A 17,157-nucleotide genomic window follows, 5' to 3' on the forward strand; every position below is an offset into this window, starting at 1 on the left:
AACCTGGAAATGGTCCAGAAAAGCCAAAAAATCCCTCCCAAAAACCCACAGTTTTCCCCCCCTGGGATTGGCTGGCATCAGGCAGGGAAAAATTAATGAAGCGAAATCATCCAGAGGAAAATTCCTTTGGGGAAGCATTTTCGGGAACAAGGAACTAAAAATGGTGGGAAAAACCTCTTTTAAGTGGAAACAATGATCCCAAATCCGTTCTTCTCCCCATCAACTCATCCCGGAATTTTCTAGCTGGAAACTCAGCAGCAGGATGAATGTTTATTAATTTCCAGAGGTTTTTTTGACATCCTGGATTTTATAAGTGGAATAAAAGATCGAAATCTCCACATGGGAATGGACCAAGACCCCAAAAAAATATTTCCAAGGGGGGAAATTCACTGGAAAAATCAGCTTTGGTGTCAAAATCATCACCCAAGGAGCAGGAATTGTCCCGAGCCGCTCCTCAGGTGGGGCTGGAATTTTCCAAGGAGGTCCCCATGGACCCTTGGATGGTTCCAAGGAATCTTTGGGAATTTTTGCCCAAAGTGGAACTTTTTGGGATTTATGGAGGTGAAATCCCCGATTTTCCCCTTTTTTGGGCTGGGTTGGTGGAGCTGGAATTGTCCCAGACTTTTCCAGGTTTTTTATTTGAGGCTGAGGGATCATCTCCGTCATTCCCGAGGTTTCTTCCCACCCCACTGGATCCGTGTCCCACCCTCCGGAGTCAGATCCCGCTCTGGGGGACAAAAGAAGGGATTTTGTCCCCAAAAATGGGGCTGGGGGGAAACATCTCCCATCCCTGAGCCGTGGGATGTCCCAGGCCAGGGAAAAAATCCAGAAAATCCCAAAGATGTGGTGTCCAGGATGGAATTAATTGGGAAATAATAAAATAAAATAAAATAAAATAAAATAAAATAAAATAAAATAAAATAAAATAAAATAAAATAAAATAAAATAAAATAAAATAAAATAAAATAAAATAAAATAAAATAAAATAAAATAAAATAAAATAAAATAAAATAAAATAAAACAAAACAAAACAAAATGTCGTGTCCAGGATGGAATTTAATGTGCAAACAAACATTTGGGAAATCCAAAATGAACCCCAAGACCTCCCTGGCAGAGGGCACCCCCAAAATCCCAGGGAAGCCCGGGAAAGGCTCAGGTCGGGTCTCCCCACAGATTTGGGGATGAGGAAGAGGAGGATTTCCAGATGAACCCCAAACTGGACGATCCCGCTGATTCCGTTCCCTTGCGCGCCCGCGGTTTTTCCGCGCCCGGAGGATTTCGGGATCTTCATCCGGATCTTGGTCCCGTGGTGGTGGAAGGTGAGGAGGTGACCGGAGGTGCCGCCCGCGGGGTCCTCAAGCCACGGCGAGCAGGAGGAAGAGGAGGACGAGGTGTCCCAGGGCCAGCAGGGCATTGTGCGTGGTGTGGATGGAGGACGAGGAGGATTCTTCTGGAGGCAGATCCAGGAGCTCCAGGATGGTCCTCAAATCCCACCCCAAACCCAGGAGGGATCCAGGAGCTCCAGGAGGGTCCCCAAATCCCACCCCAAACCCACAGGAGGAGGGAAAAGGGATCCCCCGGCCCTGGGACCCACCTTGGGACTGGGATCTGCTCCCAGGGATCATCTGGGGGGCGCAGGGACCCCCTGACCCCTCCCGGACTGATTTTAGGGGTTCAGGGTCCCCCTGATACACCATGGGTTTATTTTTGAGGTTCAGGGATCTCCAGAGCCCCTCTGGGCTCAGTTTTGGGGTTCAGGGATCTTCCAACACCACAGTGGAGTCAATTTTGGGGTGGAATCCAGAACCAGGACAAAGGAATGTCCTCAACCTCTGCCAGGGGAGGTTCAGGGTGGGAAATTTGGGGAAATTCCTCCTGGAAATGGGGAAAAGGCTTTGGAAGGGGCTCAGGGAGGTTCGGGGTGTCCATCCCTGGAGGTGTCCGAGGAACCCCTGGAGATCCCTCTGGATGGCCAGAAGGGGTCAGTCTCACATTGGATGGTGTCAGCCCCAGGGAGGTTTGTGGTGTCCACCCCTGGAGGTGTCTGAGGAACCCCTGGAGATCCCTCAGGATGAGGGGTCAGCCCCACATTGGACTGACGACCTCAGAGCTCCTTCCCAACCCCAACAGTTCCATGGGATCGCTCTGAAAGTCCCCAGATCCCCCCCAAACCCCTCTGGGGACCCCCCAAAGGCCAGGCCAGCCCTGGCCGGGGCCGTGTCCGGCCGTGGCCGTACCTGTCCAGCTGCAGGGCCGCCGCAAGGTCAGCGAGGCGTTGCTGGAGGACACGGGGTTGCTGACCTTGCACACGTAGGTTCCCACCGCGGGGTTGATGGAGACCTCCAGGACGGGGCCCTGCTTCATCGGGGCCTTCTGGGGCAGGATCCACTTGTAGGTGACCCCTTGGAGGGCCACGGAGCAGTTCAGGGTGCTGTTGCACACCTGGGGGTCGCCGTTGGTGGTGGCCATCAAGCTGGGCTTGGGGACCAGGTCTGCAGGAGAGGCCAGGGTGGCGCAGAGTCCCCATGGAGCTCTGGGATAATGCCCAGGATGGCACAACGTCCCCAAACCCCTGTGGAGCTCTGGCACAACCCCCAGGATGTCACACTGTCCTCATGAGGTTCTTGGACAACCAGGATGGCACCAGGTCCTCCTGGAGCTGTGGGACAGTGCCCAGGGTGGCACAAAGTCCCCCTGGAGCTCTGAGACAACCCCCAAGATGTCACGATGCCCCCATGAGGCTCTTGGACAACCAGGAAGCCACAAAGTCCCTGTGGGGCAGTGGGACATCCCCCAGGACACCACAATGTGCCCAAACCCCTGTGGAGCTCTGGGACAACCCCCAGGAAGTCACGATGCCCCCATGAGGCTCTTGGACAACCCCAGGGTCTCACAGTGTCCCTGTGGGACAGTGGGACAACCCCCGGGATGTCACAACATCCCCAACCCGCTTGTGGGGCTCTGGGACAACCCCCAGGATGTCACAACATCCTCCTGGAGCTCCGAGATAATGCCCAGGCCATCACAACGTCCCCAGAACCCCCTGGGACAATCCCTTGTCCCCAGACTCACCATAGACCCTCAGCAGGACCCTCTGGATGCTCTGGGACAATCCTCAAACCCTTCGTGGCACTCTGGGACAATCCCCTGTCCCCAGACTCACCGTAGATGCTCAGCAGAACTTTCTGGACACTCTGGGACGATCCCCAAACCCTCTGGAGTTCTGGGACAATCCCCAGGCCATCACAATGTCCCCAACACCCCCTGGGACAATCCCCTGTTCTCAGACTCACCGTAGACCCTCAGCAGGACCCTCTGGACGCTCTCCCTGCCCGTGTCATCCTCCCGGTACAGCCGGAACTCGCCGCTGTCCTCGAGGTTCAGGTTGCTCATTCTGAGGGTGCCGTTCTCCATGAGCTCCAGGCGTCCCTCAAAGCGGGTCTGGGGGTACCTGACCTTCTCCCCCCTCTTCAGGATGGCGATCCTCAGCTGGGTTTGCCATCGCCAGTGGATTTGGGAGTATTCTGAGGGATTTTGGGGCGTTTGGGGGGTCAGAAGTGCCACCCCGCCCACGGCTCCGGCCACCTCCGAGGGTTGGGGTTCTTGTGCCCGGGCTGCCAAAATTAATTGGGGATGGTGGAGTTGGGTTGGTCGTCCTTCCCCAGGTCTCATCCTACTTGGAATTCCAGACATGTTCCAAACGGAAATAACTCAAATATTAAAAATAAACTTGAAATAACTCCACCCTTTCTGGAGCCTTTTGCATGAAGAGGGGGCAGGACCAGAATTTTGAATTTTCCTGCCCCAAATTCCCAAAAATTTAAAATTTTTTTGGGACTCCATGTGGGGACAGTCCATCCCCCCAGGGCGCGGCGGCTCCCGTTGGAGGGACCCGGTGGTGGCACCTTGTGGGGACTGGGCGGGTTCACCACAAGGTCCCCAAATGTCCCCAAAGCCACATGGCCACCCCAGCCCCTCATCCAGCCCCGTACCTGGCGTGGCGAAGAGGAGGGAGAGGAGGAAGAAGAGGAGGAAGTGGATGAGGTTCAGCTCCAGCGCTGGCGCCATTTTCTGTCACCCGCGTCACCTCACAGGGTGGGACATGGCCGCACCCAGGGCGGGACACCCCTCGAGTTGGGACCCCCCTCACGGGGCAGCTGCTCCCCAAGGACCCCCAAGGCTGGAACCCCCCAGACTCCCCAAAACCTGGGGCTGGGGGGGTTCTGAAAGCAGGCGGAGAAACCGCCTGATGGAGGTTCCTGTTCCTCTTCCGGGCCCACAGCCGCAGTTCGGGGTGGGACATGAGGTCATCAGGGCGCTACGAACGGCCCCTGAGACTCACAGAAACGCAGCGCCCCATGGATCCCCCAAATCCCCACCACAGGGACCCCAAAGCCCCTCAAATCCTCAACAAAAGCTACCCAGACCCCCCAAATCCATCAAATCCTCAACAAAAACCACCTGGGACCCCTCAAAGTCCCTCAAATCCCCTCCAAAACTTACCCAGATCCCCCCAAATCCATAAAATCACCCTAAAATCTACCCAGGTTCCCCAAAATGCCTCAAATCTCCCCAAATCCATCCAGGACCACCCCAATGACCTGATGGTCAATGGGACACCGACCCCAAGGGTCACTGTGAGTGACCAGAGTGACCCCAAAGCCTGGGGGCAGCCAAGGGGGATTTGGGATCTTCCAGAGGGGTATTTGGGATCTGAACCCAGGGGGATTTGGGATCCGATCCCAGGGGAATCCTTGGAAGACCACTGGATGACCACTGGATGGACACCAGATGGACACCAGATGACCACCGGATGTCCAGGCGCGCTCGACCCCAGCTCCCTCCGGGGATTCTCCCCCATCCCCACGGGATTTCCCGGGGTCGCCGCTCTTCCACTATTCCACAATTCCAGCCCGGATTCCTCCCTCCCCCGCCCGGCCACACTCGGGCCACCCCCGCTGTCCCCTCGCTGTCCCCTGGCTGGGGACAAACGGCCCTCGGCGTCTTCCCACGGGCGGGGGTCTGCGAGCAAAGGGGAACAAAGGGGAACAAAGGGGAACAAAGGGGAACAAAGGGACCCCCGCGACCCCCGCTGCGCCCTGACCCACTTGGGGCCGGCCCGGGGCTGTCCCCGTCCCCTCCGGTGTCGCCTTGGCTGCGGTGACGCCGAAACAGAGAGGGGAGGGACGGGAAGGGCGATTGGAGGGCTGCGAATTAACCCCGGCATGCAAATGAGGGTCGTTAGAATAAATTAGAGCGCGCCCACGGAGGCATCCGCCCTCGTCCTTTGGGATGAGGAGGGGCTGGAGCTGCCATCCATCTCCCAAACCCCGCTGGTTTTCTGCTCCCCACACCCCAAAATCGCTGCTTTTAGGGGGCAAAAAAGACCCCGGGTCACCACCAGCTGCCCCAAAATCCTGGGAAAACGGGGCTGTGCAGTTTCCAGCCCCAAAAAGTTCCGCTGTTCAGCTGGAGAGGGGAAGTTCTGGGGTGCCCTCACTGTGGCCTTGCAGGACCTGGGGGGGCTTCAGGACAAATGGAAGGAGAATTTTCCCACGAATTTTCCCCAGAAAAGGGGGAATGGGGTCAGGGGGACAGGGGAGGGGGAATTTGGGTGGGATTTTGGGGTGGAATTGTTCCCTGTGAGGGTCCCAGGTGATTCCATGGATTCCCCATCCCTGGGAGTGTCCAAGGCCAGGCTGGACCCACCTGGGATAGGGGGAGGACCCTGCCCATGGAATTTGGGTAGGAATTTTTTGGGGATTTCAGGTTCCTTTCCATCCTAAAACATTCCAGGATTCCCCGGACTGATTTAGATGGGATTTTAGGGATCAATCTTTCCCTCACTGAGGTTGTTCCATGGATTCTCCATCCCTGGGAGTGCCCAAGTCCAGGCTGGACAGGGCTTGGAGCAGCCTGGGCTGGTGGGAGCTGTCCCTGCCCACAGGATGAGCTTCAAGGCCCCTTCCCACCCAAACCATTCCATGATTTGGGCTCAGCCTCGCTCCTCAGGGATGCCCTGAAGGCCCCAGTCCATGGGCACCAATTCCATGGGCACCATGACATTCTCTGGGATAATGCTCTCCAGGCTGGTCCCCACGGAGCGCCCGAGCCATTTGTCACACACGGCCACGGTGACACTCTTGGTCCCACCCTCATCTTTCCTCGGGAACGGAGTTGGGCTCTGTTTTAAACGCCTCGAGTTTCCTCCTTTTTCCTTGAAAACAGAGTGGTTTTCTTTTAAACACCTCAGGTTTCCGTGTGAGCGGGAATTGTCCCTCCTTGATGTTTTATTTTCATCACAAACCACATCCAAAGCCACCTCCCCTCCACCTCTATGCTGAAAAGCCACAAGGGCACTTCTTCCTTCTTCTTCCTCTTTCTGGCTCGAATTTTTGCCTGTTGGTGCCCCAAAATCCGCTCAATTTCTGGACATCCATGGACGTGTTTTGGATCCCTCATCTCGTCACCTTCATGCTGCTCCACCAAACCAGTGAGTGCCAGGTCCCCTGGGAAGGAGATCTTGGGGTGGTTTTGGGGTTTTTGGGGTTTTTGGGTTCGAGGCATGGCTGAGAGCATCAGAGCAGCTCCACAGGGTGGATTCGTGCCCAGTGTTGGAATCCAGGGCTGCCATGGAGCTCCTGCTGGTAGCGGGCTGATGCCCATCTCTGGTCCATCTCTGGTGCCCATCTCTGTGTCCATCTCTGGTGCTCATCTCTGTGCCCATCCCTGGTGTCCATCTCCGGGGTCCATCCCTGGTGTCCATCTCTGGTACCCATCTCTGTGTCCATCTCTGTGTCCATCTCTGGTGTCCATCTCTAGTGTCCATCCCTGGTGTCCATCTCTGGTACCCATCTCTGTGTCCATCTCTGGTGTCCATCTCTGGTGTCCATCTCTGATCCAACCTCTGCTCCAGATGTTCTCCAGACATCCTGCTCTGCCTTCAGCTCCTGCTCCTCTCCACGTTGCCTCCCTGGTTTTGGGGGTCTCATCTTGGGGTGTTTTCTGGCTGAAAAGAGGGAAATTGGGCAAGGTTCAGCCCTTGCCCGCTCTGAGGGGGGTTTATCATGTGAACCATCCCGTGGTTTCGTTATTCCTGGGACTTTATCTGCCCCTGCAGCTTGTTCCTTCCACAGGCTCCTCTGTCCATGTCGCAGGGGTGGCTGAGGCTGAGGGAGACAGAAATTCCCAGCCCGACCTCGGGGCTGGGCCAGGATCAGTTCCCTGCTGGGAAAACTGGGAAGGAGAACTCCATTGCTGGTATAAATGGGGTGGCACGGTTCATTGGAAATGGGAAGTTGCGAAAATAACAAAAACAGCTCCTTCCTCCTCAAATTGGTGAGCCAAGGGCATGGTGTGGTCACTGGAGGGAAGGGATGGGTCCAGAGGGATCCTGGACCTTGTCCAGGAGTGTGGAAGGGGTCTCACCTCTGGAATGGTGAGATCCTACCTGGAATGGTGAGATCCAGTCTGGAATCTCCAGATCCCATCAGGTCTGGTGCCCCCAGCATGAGAAGTTCATGGAACTGTTGGAGCCAGTCCACAGTTTCACAGGGGCCATTTCCTGTGGCCACAGGGAGTGGTCAGCCTGGAGAAGCCGTGCTGGAGCTGCCCCACGCACCCCTGGCAGTGTCCAGGGCCAGGCTGTCTCCAACTCCTCGTTCTCCTTTCCCTTTCAGTTCCCCTCCGGGCTCGGCCTGGGGGCGCCCTCGTGCTCTTCCTTCACCCAGGGACCCTTCCATGAGCCCTCAAGCACCCCCAGCCCTGATGGGCTTCATGCTCTGGGTTCTGCAACTTCATCCATCCTTGGTCCCACCTTGATCCCGGCTTTTCATGCCACCTTCATTTCCCCCTTTCATCCCATCTCCAGCCCATGCTCAGCACTCCTTCATTCCAGCTTCCTCCCACCTCCAGCCCACCTTCAGCCTACCTTCATCTCTCCATCCCACCTTGATCCCTCCTTCGTTCCAGCTTTTCATCGCACCCTTATTCCTTGAACCGTTCAACCCTCCTTCAACCGACCTCCGTCCCACCTCCATCCCACCCTGAGCCCACCTTCATCCTGTCTCCATCCCACCCTGAGCTCCCACCCCCATCTCAAGTTCTCTCCCCATTTTCTCTCCCCAGTGAGTGCCAGCGACCCCACGGAGGTGATTGGGGTCCTGGGCAAGCCCGTGACCTTCCGCACCCACAACCCAGATGGAAATCCCGCATTCTGGAATTTTGGGAATGAACCCATACTGACTGTGGCGTTTGAGAATCCTCCTCGACCCTTATTTCATAAAGAGGAATTCAAAACCCGTTTTTCTGTCTCCGAGAACGGCCGTGCACTCACCATCTCCCAGCTGAGGATGGAGGATGCCGGGACCTACTCTGTAACCATTCTGTATGAAACATCCACCTTCACCCTGCAGGTGTTCAGTAGGTGCTTTTAGTGCTGTTTTAGGGGTGCTTTCAGTGCTGTTTTGGGGTTTTTCACACTAAATGAGACGTTTGTGACACCGCTGTGACCGCAGGGGAGCTGGCAGAGCCCACGGTGACCTGCGAGGACCAGAACTGCTTGGATGGGAGCTGCAGCTCCTCCCTGCGCTGCTCCGCGCCCGGCACCGGCCTCGGGAACGTCTCCTACACCTGGAGGGTGGGGGATCAGACGTGGGACGGGAGCTTCGTGGTGCTGTTGGTGAAGAAAACATCCCAGGATGGGCTGGAGCCGGTGACGTGCACGGCATGGAACCCCGTCAGCAGCAGGAACGTCACCATCACCAACCTTGGGGAGCTCTGCGCAGGTGAGAGCTGGGGACAGATCCCGATGGGCTGATTCGGATCCCCTGAGGAACACGGGAATGTTGGGGTTGGGATGGTCTGATCCCGATCCTTGAGAGCAGGAAAAGCTGGGATTTGGGGTTGGGATGGGCTAATCTCGATCCCCTGAGAGCGCCGCCTCTGCCCTGCCTTGGGGTGAGATCCCCTGGAATGAGGGATCAGGGCGGGATTTGAGGCCAAATTCCCTCTGCCCCAATGCCAGGAAGAGCCAGATTTATTTCGGGATCTTCTTCCTTTTCCAGGCGCCCGCTCCGGCAGCTGGATCAGGATCGGCGTCGTGGCCGGGGTTGAAATCGGGTCGCTTTTATCGATTTTCCTCGTGGCCTACTGTAAATCCAGAGGTGAGGGTGGAAAACCATCCCTGGAGTCCTGGGGAGCAGGAGGTGGGACCTGGGAGGGGGACAGAGCCAGGGTGGGCTGGATTTGGGCAGATTTGGGTGGATTTGGGGTTCTGATTTGGGGTGGATTTGAGGCTGGATTTGAGGCTGATTTGGGGTGGATTTGGGGTATATTTGGGGTTCTCCTGACTTTATCTTGACAGGTTTTTAGCTGGAGGAGAGCTGCGGGGTTGGTTCCCTGTGGGGCGGAGCCAATCCACTGGCGAGGTCCGAAGAGCCAATCATCTTGCTAGGTTTGCAGATTGACACCACAGGGAGGAGCTGACCACGCCTCTGTGGAAAAGCAGATATTTGAAAAACCAACAAAGCCCAAGAAAATCTCTTTTTCCTCCGGCCTGGGGACGGGTTACTGACCAGCCCCATGCGGCCAGGTTGGCATGGGGCCACCAGGACTGTCCATGGGGCCAGCATTGGAGGTGGCCCCAAAATCCAGAGTGACCACGAGGCCGAGATTGTCCGGCCAAAATCCTCACGGCCGGACCATGCAACCACGACTTTGTTCGTTTCATGGAAATTAAAATTAAAATTAAAATTAAAATTAAAATTAAAAGCCAGGAAATAATGGTTTCTTGGGGAGACGTCTCCATGGCATGGCAGGAGAGACTCGTCTACCCAAGAGAATGAAGAAAGGATATTTTGAGTTTATAAATTGACTGAAAGTCCCAGCTTTTGCCACTTTACATTGACAGTGGGAAATAAAAAACGGTGGTGAGGGGCTGGGGAATAAGCAATCCAAAGGTTTATTGTGATTTTCTTATTATTTTATTTTTAGCTCAGTAAATAAAGATGTTTTAATAACCTTTTAAAGTTTTGAGCCTTTTTTTGCCCTCCTCCTCCTCCCAATCCAGATCCCTCAGCGGGAAACGAGCAAACAACTCCAGTGAGCGCCAGCACCAAACCCACCCCAAAATTGGTGCGTTGGCCAAAAACTCGGATTGGTGAACCCAAACCTCTTCACGCTCTTCATCAAGAAAAATAAAAAATAAAGAATTCTCAAATTTCCAAACGCTAAAAACCCCACAGAATTCCCACCCTGCCCATCCCGCCTGCCCAATCCCAAATCCATCCCTTCCAGAATTTTCCATCCCCAAATCTTCGCTCCGAGGCGCAGCCGGGGGTTGAATCTTGGGTGGAAAACCCCGAATTTCTGGATATTTCTGGATATTTCTATTCCATGGGTCCCGGTGGCCGCTGGAGTTTCCAGGAGGAGAATTCCACCGGGATGGGAATTCCAGGGTTTCAGGGGCGCTGGTGGTCGGCGGGATTTGGGAACCCCAAGCGCCTGTAACCCCCGTTATCCTGCAAGGAAATGGGTGGGATTTGGGGCATTTTGGGGCATTTTGGGGATTCTTTTGATCCCTAAAAACCCGATGGATTCTCCATTACCTCCAGGTAGGCGGTGGAGACCAAAGATCGGTCCAGCCTCTTCCTCTTGATGGATGAAGGCTGTGGGGAAAAAAGGGGGAAAATTCCCGTTGGGAAAAGCGGGATCCCAAAACCTCGGGGGGCACGGATTTGGTGTCCTCAAGAGGACACGGATTTGGTGTCCCCAAGGCTTGGGGACACTCCAGGGCAGCCTCACCCCGTGGTCGAACTGGACCGTGGAGTAAATGGTGAAATTCACGGGTTCCTCGTGGTGCCTGGGGTGCTCCTGCGGGGAAAAAGGGTCAGGATGTGCAAAAAATGGGAAATTTTGGGGATAAAAAATGGGAAATTTCAGGGATAAAAAAGGGAAAGTTTGGATATAAAAAAAATGGAAAATATTGGGGATAAAAACTGGGAAATTTCAGGGATAAAAATGGGAAAGTTTAGGGATTAAAAATGGGAAATTTTGGGGATAAAATTGGGAAATTTTGGGGATAAAAACTGGGAAATTTTGGGGATAAAAAAACCGGGAAATTTTGGGATTAAAAGTGGATCCAGCCTGGGGATCCCATGGGAATGACCCTACCACTGTCCTGGGAGTGACCACAGCGTAGATGGTGGCTCCTTCCTGGGTGGCCTCGCCCGTCCTGGCCTGGGGACACAAAAAAAAGGCAGAAATGGTTAAAAGGATCAGCTTGGGGCTCCCAAAATTCCCACCCGGAGTGGATTTCCCCACAGGGAGTGTGGTTAGGCCGTGGAACTGCCCAAGGTTTGGGTTCCCAGCCCAGGGAGTGTCCGAGGAGTGACCGGACACCGAGTGACCAGGCTGGGGTCGGCCCCAGGGCGGACTCAGTGACCTTGGGGGGTTTGTCCGACCCCAAAATTCCCGGATTTGGGGTGGGAAGGGACAATCCCGGCACTCACGGGGTCCTGGCGGCGTTTCTTCTCTCCCACCGTGGCGTAGACGGTCAGCGCCTGCTCCGGGGCGGTTCTGGGGGTCCCTGCGGGGTCAGAATTCCCAAACTTGGGTTCCAAGGGTCAGAATTCTCAAATTGGGGGTCCAAGGGTCAGTTTGGGGTCAGAATTCCCAAATTTGAGTTCCAAGGGTCAGTTTGGGATCTGAATTCCCAAATTTGCGGTTCCAAGGGTCAGTGTGGGGTCAGAAATCCCAGATTTTGGGGTTCCGAGAGTCAGTTTGGGGTCAGAATTCCCAAATTTGGGTTCAAAGAGCCAGTGTGGGGTCCGAATTCCAAAATTTGGGGTTCCAAGGGTCAGTTGGGATCAGAATTCCTAAATTCGGGTTCCAAGAGTAAATGCAGGATCAGAACTCACAGATTTTGGGGCTCCAAGGGTCAGTTTGGGGTCAGAACTCCCAGATTTTGGGGTTCCAAGGGCCGGTTTGGGGTCAGACCCCCCAAATTCGGGTTCCTGCCCCGACATTCCAGACAAACCTTCCCGGGAATTTTTCCTCCTCTTCCTCCACCAGCAGCAGAAGCCCACGAGGAGCAGGATCAGCCCCACGGCCCCGGCCCCGACCCCGGCCAGCAGTGTCCAGAGGCTGAAATTCCCTGAAATTTCTGGAAAAGGATCCCGGAATCCTGGAACCAGGCTGGGGTTTGGGGTCCCTTCCCACCCAAAACATCCCAGGATTCCCTTAATCATAAAAATTTATATTTTTCACTTATATGGAATAAAAAAATGTATAAAAAAATATGGATTAAAGGTTAATACCTTTATGTTTTATATGTAAACAATTACATCTTTAAAAATAACATTCAGTAGGTATAAAAAATAATAATAAGTACAATTATATCTATATATATAGATAATTACATATTTTATATAAAAATACATGTAGATTTTATACAGATAAAGGTCCATTTTTTACAGATAAATAAGTGTGCTATATGAGAAAATAAGTATGGATTTTATATGTAAAAATAAGTATATTTTATATCTATATAAAGTATATTTCTATAGATAAAAATAAGCATAAATTTTATATATAAATAAGTGTACTATATAAACAGTATACATTATATATGTAAGTATATATTTTATGAATTTATTTTATATATATATAAGTATAGATTTTACATTGAACACATACACAAAAATTGCGTATCTTACACATAACAATTAAATTAGAAACTATATAATTTATGTCTTTATTCATTATTTCTACCTAATATTTTCCAGCAGATTTTCCAGCTAATAATTTCCATATTTTTGATTTTTATCTATTATTTTCCAGCAGGTTTTTACCTAATATTTTCCAGCTAACATTTTCCATAGTTTTTATTTTTACCTAATATTTTCCAGCAGGTTTTTGCCTAACATTTTCCATATTTTTTATTTTTACCTAATATTGTCCAGCAGGTTTTTACCCAATATTTTCCATATTTTCGATTTTCACCTAATATATTCCAGCCTAAAATATTAGGTTTTTACCTAATATTTTCCAGCTAATATTTTCCATATTTTCCATTTTCACCTAGTATATTCCAGCAGGTTCTTACCCAGTATTTTCCACCTCCATAAACGATTTTTACCTAGTATTTTCCCCCATTTTTCCCCATTTAAGGCCTGTAAACCCCAGCATGCTCAGCCGCACCCCGGTCCCACGGGGAGCTCACCTGGGCAGGTGAGGGCGATGCGGGCCGCGCTCCACCCCGCGGGGTTGCTGACGTTGCAGAGGCAGATTTGGGGATCCGCGCCCTCGGGGAGGCTCCGGAGCAGCCAGGAGGAGCTGCCCGGGATCTGCCCCGGGATCTGCCCCGGGATCTGCCCCGGGATCTGCCCCGGGATCTGCTCTGGGACCGGCTCCGGGACCGGCTCCGGGCCATCCCCGGCACAGGCCCAGCTGTAGGAGACGTTCCCGGGGCTGGAGCAGAGCAGGGACAGGTGGCACCGGCCCCGATCCCGCTGCAGGATTTGGGATTTCAGCTCCGGCCGCGGGACGGGGTCTGCGGGGACAGCGGGGTGAGAGGGGACAGGAGGACACCCGGACAGGGGGACATGGGGAAAGAGGGACAGAAGGACACAAGGACCCAGCCACTCACCCCACACGGACACTTGGATGCACCGGGATGGAATCACTCGCGAATTCTCGAACTCGGCCCAATAGACCCCGTTATCCTCCCTGCGAACCGGGGAGATGCACAGGGAGAGGTTTCCTGGATGGAATTTCACTCTCTCGTGGAAAGGACCTCTGGGATAGGAGAAAATTTCATCCCTGGTGACTGTCAGGATCCTCTGCAACGCTCCTGAATTAATGTCCCATTTCCACTGCATCTCTGTCCACTCCCGCGGGGGTTTCTCCGGCACCAGGCACAGCGATGCTCCCGCGGTCACGGGGCGGGACACAGCCGGATTTTGGCATTCCGGGGATCCTAAACCAGAGCCAGGGGAGCCCCAGTGAGGCTGTGACACCAGGAGGGGCTCTGCAGTCCGGAGGTGACACGGTCACTGCTGGGGCCACCCCTGGGCCGCACCTGCAGCGTCCACTCCTGGCCCCAGGGCCCATTTCCCTTCCCCATCCCAAAAATTCCATTTTCTCCACACACGCCAAACTGGTTTTGCATCTGTTCCCCATCCCATTCCCCAAATTTCCCTTCTCTCCCCATTATCGCAAATTGGTTCTGCATCTGTTCCCCATCCCATTCCCCAAATTTCCCTTCTCTCCCCATTATCGCAAATTGGTTCTGCATCTATTCCCCATCCCAAAATTTCAATTTTCTCCACATTGTCCCAAACTGGTTCTGTGTCCATTCCCCACCCCAAATTTCCCCTCTCCCCATTATCCCAAACTGGTTCTGTCTATTCCCCATCTCGTTCCCAAAATTTCCCTTCTCTCCCCGTTTTCCCAAACAAGTTGTGTGTCCATTCCCCATTCCCAAATTTCCCCTCTCTCCTCATTATCCCAAACTGGCCAAGTGTCCATTCCCCATCCCAAAAGTTCAATTTTCTCCTCATTTTCCCAGACTAGTCAAGGTCCATTTCTTATCCCAAATTTCCCTCTCTCCCCGTTTTCCCAGATTGGTTCTGTGTCTATTCCCCATCCCAAAAGTTCAATTTTCTCCACATTATTCCAGACTGATTCTATGTCCATTCCCCATCCGCATTCCAAAATTTCCCCTCTCTCCCCATTATCCCAAACTGGCTCTGTGTCCATTCCCCATCCCAAATTTCCATTGTCCCAGACTGGTCAAGATCCATTCCCCTTTCCATGGGTTCCTCTCTCTCCCCATTATCCCAAACTGGTCAAGTTCCCTTTTTTATCCCAAATTTCCCCTCTTTTCTCAAGTTTCCCACACTGGTCAGGGTCCGTTCCCCCTTCCATGGGTTCCCCTCTCCCTATTGTCCCAAACTGGTTCTGTGTCCATTCCCCATCCCAGATTTCCATTATCCCACACTGGTCAGGGTCCGTTCCCCCTTCCATGGGTTCCCCTCTCCCCACACCCTCCCAGCGCCCGTTCCCCCTCCCCAACCCCGGTGAATTTCCCCCCCTGCCCCCTCTCCCCTCAATTTCGGTTTTCTCTCCTCAGAGCAGCCCCGGATGCCGGAGGCCCCCAAAATAAAACCCGCGGAACATCCGGAGGGCCGACGGCGCTTCCTGCGGCCCCGTGTGGTCAGGGCGGCTCTGGGGGCTCCTGTGCACGGCCCAGCTCCCCTAAATCTGCCCTAAATACGCCCAAAATCCGCCCTAAATCCCCCCTTTCCACCCTCCTGAGCGGATCCCAGCCATCCCGGGGGTTTTTCTGCATCCAGAGTTTTTCTGGGAGCTCCAGGGCAGAGCTGCAGGTGCGGGGGCACCCCCGGGGCTCGGGAAATTATGAAAATTCGGGAAATGCAGGAAATCCTTCCCTGGGGCAGCGGGAGCGACTGGGAAGGGATTTCCCCCTGCTCCAGGTGCCCGAATTCCTGCAGGACTCGGGAATTGTCTTTTCCTGATGCTCCGGAGCTGCCAGGGGGGTTCAGGGGGTCAGCCTGGAGAAAAGGGGGGTCCAGGGGGGATTTGGGGTCTGCCAGGGGGGATTTGGGGTCTGATCCCAGGGGGGATTTAGGATCTGATCCCCGGGAATGGGGCAGGACCAGGACTGGAAATTTTGGGGAAAATTCTGCCTGGAAAAGTGAAAAGGCCATGGAAGGGGCTCGGGGAGGGTTGGATCTCCATCCTTGGAGGTATTCGGGGAATCTCTGGAACTTTGGAGGGACCAGGAGGGGGTTGGTGCCAGTCTGGTGACCTCGGAGCTCTTTTCCAGCCTCAAAAATCCTGGGATTCTGCGAACCCTGGAGCTGTCAGGAAAATGACACCAAAATCTGCCAAGGTGTGGCCAGGAGATGCTCCAGGCACCTGGAGATGCTCCACGGTCAATCCATCCCCCAAATCCCGCTGGTTTTCTGCTCCCCACACCCCAAAATCGCCGCTTTTAGGGGAAAAAAGACCCTGGGTCACCCCCAGCTGCCCCAAAACCCCGGGAGAGTGAACGGGGCTGGTTCGGCAGAGGGATCCGAGTTTGGGAACGGGGAAAGGTCCCGGCTCCGCGGTTCAGAAACTGTGGGAACAGAGAAGTCGTGACTTTCAGGCAAAGTCCACATCCGAAACGCTGCCCAGGAAGGGGAACCGGCCCCGCCACGGCCCGGCCCGGCTCGGCTCTGCTCGGACAATGGGGGTTTGAGAGGAGCGAGGAGAATCCCCCCAAAGCCGCAGCCAGCCCCTCTCCATCCCCCCGAGCGCCGCTCCGGTTTTTCCCCGCAGCAATTCCCGAATCTCCGCAGCAATTCCCCAATCCCCGCAGCAATTCCCCAATTCCCGCAGCAATTCCCGAATTCCCGCAGCCCCCCCGGTCCCCCGCGCCCCCTCCTCACCTCGGCTCCCGGCCAGGCCCAGCAGCAGCGCCAGCAGCGCGGGGGGACAGCGGCGACCCCCGAGCGGGGACATCGCGGAGCGGAGCGGGGACCCCTCGGGGCTGCGAGCGCCCGCCGGGGCTTCCTCTGCCCCGGCTCCTTCCTCTGCCCCGGCTCCTTCCTCTGCCCCGGCTCCTTCCTCCTCCTCCTCCTCCTCCTCCTGCGGCCGCCCCTGTGGCAGATGGGACAGGGACGTGTCCGGAGCGCGGCGCTCTCAGCCCCAAAGCTCGCAGGGAACTGATTTGAGTCGCCCCGGGAGGGCAATTTTGGGGTGTTTTGGGGGGTTTTGCTTTCCCTTTGCAGCGAGCGCCGGGGACGCTTGGGGACATCGCGGTGGCTCCGCTGTCCCCAGCTCGGGCAGCCCAGCAGCAGCAGGGCCGGGAGCTTTGGGGAGGAATGTCCAACCCCAAAATGAACTTTCCAATCTCAAAATCCCTGTTCCAACTCCAAAAAAATCCTTCTCGTTCCAACCTCAAAATCCTCCCGGTTCCAACTCCAAAATCCTCCCGGTTTCAACCCCAAAATCCTCCCGGTTTCAACCCCAAAATCCTCCCGGTTTCAACCCCAAAATCTTCCCGGTTCCAACCCCAAAATCTTCCCGGTTTCAACCCCAAAATCCTCCCGGTTCCAACCCCAAAATCCATCCTGTTCCAGCCCCAAA

The 17,157-nt window shown here is 54.5% G+C and overlaps 2 protein-coding genes across 4 annotated transcripts; both read right to left on the reverse strand.

The window, feature by feature from the left end:
* Positions 1 to 1,038: 1,038 nt before the first annotated feature.
* Positions 1,039 to 4,125, reverse strand: LOC134429205 (CD48 antigen-like). 2 transcript variants are annotated; one of them, XM_063176323.1, is made up of 4 exons: positions 3,993 to 4,125; positions 3,294 to 3,614; positions 2,238 to 2,492; positions 1,039 to 1,447 (listed from the first exon to the last, which is right to left on the reverse strand). In XM_063176323.1, the coding sequence occupies exons 1-4, from the start codon at positions 4,066 to 4,068 to the stop codon at positions 1,356 to 1,358; spliced, it is 744 nt and encodes a 247-aa protein (XP_063032393.1). In that variant the 5' UTR covers positions 4,069 to 4,125; the 3' UTR covers positions 1,039 to 1,355. The 2 variants fall into 2 exon arrangements, with proteins under 2 accessions (XP_063032393.1, XP_063032392.1); XM_063176322.1 differs by having other exon boundaries at positions 1,039 to 1,450.
* A 5,928-nt stretch (positions 4,126 to 10,053) lies between these two features.
* On the reverse strand, positions 10,054 to 16,545 carry LOC134429185 (natural killer cell receptor 2B4-like). Of its 2 annotated transcripts, none has more exons than XM_063176296.1 (9): positions 16,458 to 16,545; positions 13,649 to 13,978; positions 13,223 to 13,552; positions 12,038 to 12,163; positions 11,511 to 11,587; positions 11,176 to 11,238; positions 10,804 to 10,872; positions 10,608 to 10,667; positions 10,054 to 10,520 (listed from the first exon to the last, which is right to left on the reverse strand). In XM_063176296.1, the coding sequence occupies exons 1-9, from the start codon at positions 16,528 to 16,530 to the stop codon at positions 10,461 to 10,463; spliced, it is 1,188 nt and encodes a 395-aa protein (XP_063032366.1). In that variant the 5' UTR covers positions 16,531 to 16,545; the 3' UTR covers positions 10,054 to 10,460. The 2 variants fall into 2 exon arrangements, with proteins under 2 accessions (XP_063032366.1, XP_063032365.1); XM_063176295.1 differs by having other exon boundaries at positions 11,173 to 11,238.
* Between the last annotated feature and the right edge of the window lie 612 nt (positions 16,546 to 17,157).

Source organism: Melospiza melodia, chromosome 25 (assembly GCF_035770615.1).
Source record: "Melospiza melodia melodia isolate bMelMel2 chromosome 25, bMelMel2.pri, whole genome shotgun sequence".
NCBI classification, from domain to species: Eukaryota; Metazoa; Chordata; class Aves; order Passeriformes; family Passerellidae; genus Melospiza; species Melospiza melodia.

What these genes read in the sequence shown, in the direction of transcription:
- LOC134429185 (XM_063176295.1), bottom strand. Translation starts at nt 16,530, where the DNA reads ATGTCCCCGCTCGGGGGTCGCCGCTGTCCCCCCGCGCTGCTGGCGCTG. An exon ending in GGGCCTGGCCGGGAGCCGAG is followed by an intron (nt 13,979 to 16,457) that starts GTGAGGAGGGGG and finishes GCTCTGGTTTAG; the next exon opens with GATCCCCGGAATGCCAAAAT. An exon ending in TGGTCACTCCCAGGACAGTG is followed by an intron (nt 10,873 to 11,172) that starts GTAGGGTCATTC and finishes TTTTCCCCGCAG; the next exon opens with GAGCACCCCAGGCACCACGA.
- LOC134429205 (XM_063176322.1), bottom strand. Translation starts at nt 4,068, where the DNA reads ATGGCGCCAGCGCTGGAGCTGAACCTCATCCACTTCCTCCTCTTCTTC. An exon ending in CCTCCTCTTCGCCACGCCAG is followed by an intron (nt 3,615 to 3,992) that starts GTACGGGGCTGG and finishes TAATTTTGGCAG; the next exon opens with CCCGGGCACAAGAACCCCAA. An exon ending in GGTCCTGCTGAGGGTCTACG is followed by an intron (nt 2,493 to 3,293) that starts GTGAGTCTGAGA and finishes CCTCTCCTGCAG; the next exon opens with ACCTGGTCCCCAAGCCCAGC.